Source organism: Xiphias gladius, chromosome 7, assembly GCF_016859285.1.
Source record: "Xiphias gladius isolate SHS-SW01 ecotype Sanya breed wild chromosome 7, ASM1685928v1, whole genome shotgun sequence".
Classification (NCBI taxonomy): domain Eukaryota; kingdom Metazoa; phylum Chordata; class Actinopteri; order Istiophoriformes; family Xiphiidae; genus Xiphias; species Xiphias gladius.
Genome location: NC_053406.1, coordinates 6,550,047 through 6,560,622, shown reverse-complemented (window position 1 = coordinate 6,560,622; position 10,576 = coordinate 6,550,047). Strand labels below are relative to the sequence as shown.

Sequence of the window (10,576 nt, the reverse complement as noted above, 5' to 3'; positions counted from 1 at the left end):
ATAGTAACGAATCATTCAGAATTTATTTTCTTTGCACGTGTGTGCCCAGAAGGGCAGCAGGTTGGTATGGGTATGTATTTAGGGAGTATTGGCCAGATATCACCTTACCTGTGTGCATATTATAGAGAAAACCTAGTTCAGACACAAGAACACACACACACACACACACACACACACACACACACACACACACACACACACACACACACACACACACACACACACACACAAAACAATTTTATTTTTAGTAAACATCTGCTTCAGAAAAGTTCGAAAAACTATATCATATTAAATTATAGGCCATTACCCTTTATTAACTAGTTAATACTGTCTATTTTAGGCAAAATTAGGAGACATTGTGTCTACATAACCTTACATTAGTGCTGGCATGTTAATAGATCCATGGTTAATCTTATATTATCTATGCTAGGTAGCCCTGCACTTAGCATCTTTAATTATTCATTAATCAGGGGCGATGGGTCGGGAGTAGACCTATAATTGATTCTTTCAGACATTTGTCTTTCATGGTTGAGCCCAGAGAAAGGCTTGGACCCTCTCCAAACCCCTTACTCCTCCATCCTTGATTCGTTCTCTCCTTAATTCCTTCTTTAATTCCTTCCCATCTGCTTTCTTTCTCTGCTTGCGCGCTTGTATCTTTTTAATGAATCCACCTCAGGTGGCCTATTATTTTACACACAGATGAATGAGTTATACCAGACTACGACTGATTTCAACTATTAGGTTTTCTTTAATTTAATTCTTTATCCTTGTGGGAAGGAAGGGAGGAGGGAAGGTCGGATGGAGCTCAGCAGGGACTGTTGGAGCAGCAATGCTGGAATTTCTCTCTCCATGTCATGTTAGCAGTGGCGCCGCTCTGAAGCCATTCAGTGACATGTGATATTTATAGATCTGTGCTAACAAATATTTAATGAACATTAGCAAGCAGCTCTAACACGGTAGCAGTGCTCCAATAAAACACACCGTGACAGTTAAATGGAAACTTTGATTCCGTGTGTAGACCTATTACTGTGATTACGAATTAGGCTACTTGCTGTTTTAAAATAGGGGACGCATAATTTTCAATTTTAGGTTGTGGAACACATGTATGGAGCTGGATTTTGTTTGGTTTGCGTAATCAATCCAAGCTTTAAAAATCCACTACAGAAGGCACGCATGCTTTATGGATCTGCGAGGTCATCTCATTTAGTTTTGTGCTTTCTTATTCCATGATTTCTTAAGTTTGCTGAATGTCAGGTTGTATGTTATGCCGGATTTTTGCCACACGGTGGTGCTGATGCATCAGCCAACGCGTCGACCAAAACCAAACGTACACATTGTGCGTCTTACGTCACCTCCCTGGCTCCTCCCGCAGCGTCAGCAGAACACGCGCTGATGTTTTGATTGACAGACGAGCTGGAGGCATGTTGAACTTTCGTTTTGCTTCTCGCCGTCACAGATATGTCTTGAGCAGTTAAACAACGATGTCCGAAATACTGATGAGGGAAATGGAGAGTTTATCGATCAGTCCAATGAAGCCAGAGGAGCGTCCAGACGATGTCCGGAGCTTCCTGCTGGTGGATGAACAAGAAAACCTGCAGGTAAAGTTAGCTAACGTCAACTGAGCTAAGGGTTGCTAACAATTAGCTGCTAGGCTAAGAAGAAGAAGAAGACAACGCACAGGCTAATGAAGGCCATTAACTATCTATTGTCACTGCTGCTAACAGTTACAGTGCCGATAAATGAGCCCAACCAGCTTACAAAACACCGAGCCAAGGTCAGGTTAATGTTATCAACCGAATAAAGTAAGCTTGTGACAGATTTCTCCCCCCTATTTTGCTACTGTGACAAATACTTACGCCTGTTACGTTGACCGTGTTAAGTCCAAAGATGTGTTTTCACTAACGAGGGCTAATGATTCCTAAAAGGGATGAAAGGCATTAACTACAACGCAAATTGGTGTCTCACAAGGAAAGTCCCTGGTGAGTCATACAGTACAGCTGACCCGCAGGGAGATAGCAGTAGCCCGTAGCCTGGGATGTATGCACAGCCAATTTAGTCCTTAGTGTTTGCTCTGGGAGCGCTGAAGCCTTAGCAGCATATGGGCAATGAATACAATCTCCATTTTAAAGATTGTTTTTCTTTTTTGGGGCCGAATATAAATAGTCTCATCGATAACTATGGATAACGCAGCTCTTTGTTTTGTTGTATGTTAAGGCTTCTTGCCATCCAAAGCTGCATTGATCGCACAAATTCAATAAGGTTTTCCCTTGATTAAGTGAAGTCAGCAGGGGAGCCAGTGATATTATGTTAAATCGGCCCAGCAATCCATTCTCTGTACATTAGCGGCGCTGTGCTTTGTGTTTTTCCTCCTCTGCCTCCAGGTCCGTGACGAGTCTGAGTTTGTGGACAGACTAGGGTGTGGGGACGTTGCAGGTGTCAAGGTCCTCTCCATCTTTGGCAACACTGGCGACGGCAAGTCCCACACCCTCAACCACATCCTATTCGGTGGTGAGAGTGTGTTCTACACTTCAAAGTCCCCCAGCTCCTGTACGGTGGGAGTGTGGGCCGCCTATAACCCCACCCTCAGCCTGGTCGCACTGGATACTGAGGGCCTCTTGGGAGCTGCAGCCAACCAGAACCAGAGAATGCGACTGCTACTGAAGGTAAATTATGTGATCCAGGGTTGGTTTTGTTGGAATTAAAAGATAGCTAAATGCGTTTACATAAAATAGTAAATTGTGAATACTACTTTGCCTGCACATCAATCAATGAACAGTTCGCTTCACATTTGGTGTCTGTTATTAGGGTGAGAAAAGGGGTGCTGATCTTTTTTGGCCATGGCTAGTGGGTTTTTTTGTACTCAGACACTTTTATAAGTTATCTTTAGAAATCTTGTACAGGCCCTGTAATTTGTTAATAGATCCTAAATTGCCTTATAGCCTTTCAAGTTTTCCTCTCCGGTTTTCTTCCCCGACACAGTGTAGTTCCAATGCCATGTGATGTTGGCAATATCAGCAAACAGGTGGGAGAGGGGTGCTTGTTTATGGGACAGCTGGTTTCAAAATAGGAGTATCAAGGACACATCAAATATGTCCCTGTAAATTTGGTTGGCTGATAAAATAGTTAGGTGTGATGTGAATTTTGGGATTTACAAGGTACTGTTATTCTTTCATTAATTGTCCTCACTCAATTAATAGAAGTTACGTGTTCAAAACCCCTGTCTTTTCTATATATACACCTACTCTCCTCTCTTCCAGGTATTGGCAGTGTCTGATATTGTAGTTTATCGTACACGAGCTGAACGCCTCCACAATGACATGTTCCACTTCCTGAGCAGTGCCTCTGGGGCCTACCTCAAGCACTTCACCCCAGAGCTCAGGGCCCTTTCCAGCCGCTGTGGTCTGGACGTTCCCCTCTCTTCTCTTGGGCCTGCCGTCATCGTCTTCCAAGAGACAACTCATACTCAACTGCTGGGTCAGGGTAGGGGAAGGAAATATACTAAATGCATGTGCATACTGCATGTGATCACAATAACACACCTTAGGTTTATACTGAACTCCTTTGCCTTACTAAAGGATGTATTTTATGGGTTTTTGCTCTGTGGTTCCTGTTATGCAACTAAAATCTAATTGTATTCCTTTCCATTGTAGACTCCAAGATGGCCGGCCATGCTGACACGCTGCTCCAGAAGCGTTTTCACGACCTGAGCTTGGGGACAGAGGCCTTCAGCTCGGTGCAGTACGTAGGGACTCAGACCATCAGGCCTCCCACAAACTACAACAGCCTGCTGGAGGCCGTCAGGCAGCAAGTGAAGAACACTCACACACGCTCCCCCCGCCAGCCTGGGATAGTGTTTCATGCGCTGGAAGTAAGTGGTTTACTGTTACCTTTTGGTATTAAATAAATAGAAGGTAAAGTTTTAGAGAAATGTATCAGAGAGGTGAAGAAACCTTTGCTCATTGTTTCCCCAGGCCCTGAGTGAACGTTTCTGTGGGGAACTGTCTGACGACAAGGTGACCCTGTACTCCTTCTTCCCAGATGAGTACTTCACCTGCTCTGCGGTCTGCCTCAGCTGCAAGTAAGTCATTACAAAAATGTGTTAGCAAGTACCCAGTCTCTTTGTTGTCCTCAGGTTTTATACTTTCTAGAGATTGAATTGGGCCTGAAATTTTTAGCTTGGCTTACACCTGGAAAGATTTTGACTGAAACATGGGTCCAAAAGAAAAAAAAAGTCAGTTAGTTCGGTCAGACATAAGACATTTCACTCTTCTCTACCTGTGAAAAATTAAACTTCTCACCCCTTACCTTGTTCAGTCACACTTATTTTCTTCCCAAATCCCCTTTTCAGTTTCATAAAACACAGCAGTTGTTCACTGCTGGATGCTTTATGGGTGATCCCAGCTCCCCCATTCCTCATCGCACACCAGTCGACTGTCCATTAGTCTGTTTCACAAAGAATAGTATTGTTCATCCGGCCTTCAAGACATGGTGAAAAGGATGATATGAAAAACCATATCAGGCGAAATAGTTATTCAAAGCAGAGATTTGTCTATGTCTTAAAACATGTCTGACAGGGATCTTATTAACTTTTGACTAAATGTAACAAAACAAAATACTTGAGTTAGGGAACATCCCTCTTCTGCTGAATCTTCATACAGCAGTCAAAGGCTTATTTTGCCAGATGGAGAATAGAAATCCTACGGTTGTTCCTGGTGGATGTTAACTGTCTCTCCAGTGGGACTCATAAAATTTGATGTCTTTTCCACGTTTTTGGAATGGAGGCATGGAAGTTCCCTACTATTTGTGTTTCTTCTTCAGGAAAAGCTGAGAGGATAGCTCGTGGGAGAAATCATAACATTTGTTCTCATTAACAAAGTCATAGTTCAGACTTCTACAAAACCTGCCTCTGAAGTCTGTCATGTTGTCTGAACCATTTGGTTTTCTGTCTCGCCTCCAGCATTCGCTGTAAAAATGGAATGAACCATCTGAGAGACAGGGTCTCTCACATGGCTGATGGGCTCTGCCAGTATGCACACCAGTACAACAACAAGGTCCTCATCTGTAAAGTAAGACTGACACCTGACACTAGTATTGTCAGCCAGTTTAACAGCTCAAAGTATGATGTTGCTTAATGTGGTTTCAACTATTCAGGTTTTGTACTTTTTGTTTCATGCTGTTTCTTGGTCCGTTTTTCTTTTTCTCGTTATTCTTTACGTGGTAGCTTACAAAAGAATAAGATACTATACATTTTTAATATATTTTCTATATTATTATCTGTGTGTTGTGTTTCTAGCGGTGCTATGAAATAGGCAAAGAGGTGATTGTTGTGCCCAAGACGTCAGCCTCCACTGACAACCCATGGTTTGGGCTGGCCAAGTATGCCTGGTCAGGGTAGGTAAATACACACACACACACACACACACACACACACACACACACACACACACACACACACACACACAGACACACAGACACACACACACACACACACACACACACACACACAGAGACACACACAGACACACACACAGACACACACACACACAGACACACACACACAGACACACAGACACACACACAGAGACACACACACACACCTTTCACTGTCATGGCCCTTCAGCCTATCATGTCTTATCAGCTGTCTGTTGCCCTTTGTCCCTCTTCTCCCCTGCCTCCGTCAGTTATGTGTTGGAGTGTGGTAGCTGTGGTGTAATCTACCGCAGCAGACAGTACTGGATGGGAAACCAGGACCCTGAGAGCAGTGTGGTGCGATCTGAGGTCAAGCATGTCTGGGAGGGGGTGAGTGCTCCAACCTGCCCCTTTTTTTAATGTTTTCCACTTACACACTTTAAACGTGTGTATCTCCTATCAATCCTGATAGACACAATCTGGATTGGATTTGACCATCTATATTCACAAACAGTTTTTAAAAAATAGACCTGCAGGTTAAAATATACGCCTTTTTTTTTTTTTTTAATTAATTCTCCTATCCAATCTTATGGACTTAACTCCAAATGTAAGCATGTTATAGCCAACTAATCTTTTGGTATTACACACTGTCAGCCTCTAACAAGAGTACTTAATTTCAAAGTTTTTGTTTAAGCATCTGATGGATGAAAATATGTAGTGTTGGCCAGCATAATAATTCCTTTAGGCCAGACCAAAACATTTAGATGCTGAGATTATATGATTTTTGAGTTTCTTGTTGGGTCATTAAATGCATTATATGCTGAATGTTTCATTCTTACAATGTTTAATGTGCAACATACTGTATGTAACACTGTTAAACTGACAACATCTTGCATGATGTTTGGTGTGTGGTTAGCTTCACGGAAGAGACTGAGATCGCAAAAGTGATACGTTTTAAGCGTTTTTCACAGCCGTAGTAAAGTTAATCTAATGGTACTGTAGTGATTCCCTGACTGACCTTTTTCTCCCTGCCTTGTTTTTTCCATCTGTCTCCCTTCCTTCCCTTTCTCACTTTACTTGTTGACTATATAACCCCATGTATCTCCCCTTTAATCTTCTGCACCATTTTACCATCCCTCTCTCTTTCCTTCAGTCGGACACCTTCCTGACCAACCACCAGAATGCGGCCCAGAGGGTCCTGGATGGGATGAACTATGTGATTCAGTCTGTGTCGGAGTACAGCACTGGCCCCACCAAAACTGTTGCGGCCTGGCTCACTGACCAGGTGGCACCTCCCTACTGGAAACCCAACACAGAGATCACTGTGAGTTGGACAAACTAAAACTGAGAGACACAACAAACACAGCAGGGAAGTTCAGACAAAAAGGCTTATTGATGCAGTGCACCTGCTTTCATGGGAATTATTCAAGTACCAAGTGCAAGTTAGCATACAAGCGTTTGATATTGCTCAATTAATTGTTCACTCAGTGCCTGTGTTAAAAGTATTATCATGTCTGTCCTTCCATGAATGTATCCTCCTCTTCTCCCTGTCTTCCTCAGGCCTGTCATGGCTGTCAGAAGGTTTTCGAGGAGGCAGAGAGGAAGCACCACTGCCGATCTTGTGGCGAGGGTTTCTGCCATCCCTGCTCCAGCCATAGGATGCCAGTGCCAGAGCGGGGTTGGGGTAATGGCCCTGTCAGGGTGTGTAAGGCCTGCTACCGCCAGGGAGGGCCACCCGACACTAACAGTCAGGGTAAGAAACATTCAAACACTGAACTTCAAACAGGCAGTTTGTGTATAAAACACAACTCTAAAATTGCTGAAAATTGAATTAGATAAATAGTAAGTCATGAAAACGTATGAAAAGGGCTCCATTATAGTAACTATAGGTCTTAAAGCACCTGTGATTTTGTCATTTGGATGCAGCCACAAGTGTTGGCAGTTTCTTTATATTAAGTAACTGTGATTGCTGTATATGGCATGAATCCTGTAACTGATGATTAATGAAACTAATTATTCTCCATATTAATCGATTAATCAGTGGAAAAACACCCATAACATAACGTTGTGTTTTGTCTGACCAACAGTTCAAAACCTCAAAATATTAAATTTACTGTAATGTAAGACAAAGAAAAGCAGCAAATTCCCGACTATTGGATTAATCGACAAATTGTTGCAGCTCTACTCATTTTTGTATCTTATGTTGTTTTACTGTATTGTTTTATTTGGTCACTTTGAGTTTTACTCACAGGCATATTAACTCATTCCTTAATTCAGAGCAGGTTCAATAAATATGTTAGGTATCCTGTCTTAAATTAATTTCCTAGCTTTCCTTTTTTCTGCTAATTTAAATATGCTTTGAAATTTGAAATTTTAATTGGAATCTTTGAAATTTAAAGATACAGAACTTAACAGTAGTTTAAGCCGGCTTTCCCAATTTGTTTAATTTTGTTTTGTAAAATGTGTTAATTTCATTCAGAGAAAGCAATAAAATGGTAACAAAACATATAGGCCCATTTCTCAATATGTAAGAAATGCAGAACGCAAAGTGCAGGGGGAAGGGAGAATGTGATTTCTTTTATTGCATCTGTTATTTTAGCTGCTGCATTGTGGGTATTGTTATTGCTGCTTTTGCAAAAACATTTGTGTATTTCTCTGTTTCTCACACACATACACACTCTTTTCCTCAGTGTGCAAGGTGGAGCCTCGTGGTCTAATAGCTCGCAGGGTGACGGAGGTGGCTCAGTCTACACTGGACATGGTCACCACAGCTGTGGACTACCCTCTCTGTGAGTGCAGCTGCATTTTACCATCACACATTCTGTCAGTGCTCTGTGGCTGGTTGCACATTTATCTCTGGGTCAAGTGGCCTCTGACAAGTCGGATAATTTTTTTCCAGTTTTTCAGAGAGAAAAACCCTGATTTGGCCTGTCGTATCATTCATGCAATCACTGGTTGAAATTGTAAACATAAGTGGAAGTTAATAGAAACATGGCTGGGGGGAGAAAAATCCTGCCCATGTTGCAACAAACCCCAAATTTGTGCTAATAACAATGAATAGTGAGGTGGACATACTAAACCATGGGGCCACTTTGAATTGATGGTTCACCTGCAAGGAATTAATGCCATAAATAAACATTTAATGGGCTAGATGCTATCCATCCATCTGAGATATTTAAATGGGTGTTTGGAGATTTACTCCATAAACATTAATGAAGCTTGGGATCCTGTAAAATGATTCACACCAGCCCCAGTGTATATAATATGAAGCAGTCTCACAGGTTTGGGTTGTCCAGGTTATGCTTATTATACTCTAATAAAAAACATGCAGTCGCTGCTGAAAATCTTAAACTAACTGTTTAGTGTTCTGTCCACTCGCCTCAGGTTTTGTGAAGGATGTGGCTCGACCAGACTACTGGGTGCCAGACCAGGACATCACCCAGTGTCACCAGTGCTCTAAAACTTTCACCCCAGTCATGTCCAAGCACCACTGCAGGGCCTGCGGACAGGGCGTGTGCGGACCCTGCTCCACACACATCAGACCTGTGCCTTCCCGAGGCTGGGACCACCCAGTCAGAGTGTGTGACAGCTGCCACGCACATAAAGACAGTCTGTGAGTTTTACAACCAGGAGAACTTCTCAAAAAGTGCGGTCAGTCTTCCTCTGCTGATCCACGAAAACACTGTGAATCCTGGCACTGCTGCTCCAAGAAAACAAGGGTGATCAACTTAACAGCACCAAATGGCAGAACTAGAATCAGCCTTGTTTTTGTGTGAAAAGACAAGCTGCTCAGATGCTCACAACGATCAGCACCTGGAATCCGGACTTTTATCAGCGCTGACCTAGGATCTGCTTTCCATCTCATCTGCCTACTTTGACTGATTGATTCTGCACCACTTATGAAACATCAATCATCATCACTACAGCCCCAGTCAAACTGCTCTAAGAATGACTGGACAAATGGAAATCTAGACATATGTTTTTAACCGACTGGTGGTAATTATCAATTATTATAACAGCAGAGCTTGAACTCTTCACTCAAGTGTAGTCTTCCTTGCTCATTTATTTGTGTGTGCACCGCTCTGCAGCAGGCTGCCTATTCTCGACCTGAAGAAGGTGTTAGCTAAAAATGAAAGAAGAACAAGTCAGAGATTTTAGAGTTGAAAAGATTTTTTAAACCTCTCTGTTTCAAAGAGTACAAAGCCATCACAACCACTCGCATTGTTTCTAATTTGACTCTTGAGATTGTGTGTGTGAAGTGATTTTATCCTCCGCAGGACAACACGCTGACTCGCAGAGCCTGGCAAGGAGGAGTATGAAAATTATGGACAGATGGTAGAAACAGAGCCAGAGCAGTTCAGACTTTTGTTAAAGCTGTAGCTTTGCATGTGTCTGCATTACTCAGGGCAGAAAAGTGAAGCAAGGTGTAAAAACAAGAGCTACAGCATTATGTGCCTTCATGGGAATCTTGATTCCCATTTCTGTAGCCCCTAAAGTTGTTTTTGTGCAAGAACTGATGCGAATATTTGTGCCTAATTACAGAGCTATGTCATTCACAGCCTTGCTTTTCTAACTCTTACAGTTGTTTCTACAGTATGGTGAAATTGATAGGAAGAAAAAATCTGTAGCATAACACATTATAGACATTCCAGCATATGGAAATACCTGTGTATTGACGTAGACTTACATTTCTTAGGTTATTATAGTAAGTAGGCACTGTCTTGAGCCACTGATGCTTCAGAAAGATTTCTTAATATTATGAAAACACCTGCACTAGACTGGACTGTTGAGATGTTTTGATTTTTTTTAAAGGCACTCATATTAAATCAATGGCAATGTAAAGTACAAATCATATACACATTGATGGAAAATTACACTTTCTTTCAAAGAGAGGTTCTCTGTCTAACGTACTGGATGCATTATGCTTTTTTCTCTCTGTCTAGAAAAAAACAATTCAAATTTAAAGATGTTTTCCAGTGAAATCCAGCAATGGACAATCTTTTTTTTTTTTTCCTTAATATACCAGTCTCATCCAAATAAAGAAAACTAAGGGACATTTGGTGTCTGTAAATGTCTTTAGTCACTGCCTTTTTTTCTCACTAATACCCATTCATCCTTTATTTTCATTAATGAATATTAAACATTGCTGCAAAAGTAACTCTATGAT

At 41.9% G+C, this 10,576-nt stretch overlaps 1 protein-coding gene across 1 annotated transcript; it reads left to right on the top strand.

Moving 5' to 3' along the window:
• Positions 1-1,481: 1,481 nt before the first annotated feature.
• si:ch211-11n16.2 (zinc finger FYVE domain-containing protein 1) lies at positions 1,482-10,576 on the top strand. Its single transcript, XM_040131781.1, has 12 exons — positions 1,482-1,598; positions 2,382-2,663; positions 3,258-3,480; positions 3,651-3,868; positions 3,972-4,078; positions 4,958-5,066; positions 5,294-5,391; positions 5,682-5,799; positions 6,563-6,733; positions 6,970-7,162; positions 8,100-8,198; positions 8,794-10,576. The coding sequence occupies exons 1-12, from the start codon at positions 1,482-1,484 to the stop codon at positions 9,024-9,026; spliced, it is 1,968 nt and encodes a 655-aa protein (XP_039987715.1). The 3' UTR covers positions 9,027-10,576.

What these genes read in the sequence shown, in the direction of transcription:
- si:ch211-11n16.2 (XM_040131781.1), top strand. Translation starts at nt 1,482, where the DNA reads ATGTCCGAAATACTGATGAGGGAAATGGAGAGTTTATCGATCAGTCCA. An exon ending in TAGTGTTTCATGCGCTGGAA is followed by an intron (nt 3,869 to 3,971) that starts GTAAGTGGTTTA and finishes TTGTTTCCCCAG; the next exon opens with GCCCTGAGTGAACGTTTCTG. An exon ending in AACCCAACACAGAGATCACT is followed by an intron (nt 6,734 to 6,969) that starts GTGAGTTGGACA and finishes TGTCTTCCTCAG; the next exon opens with GCCTGTCATGGCTGTCAGAA.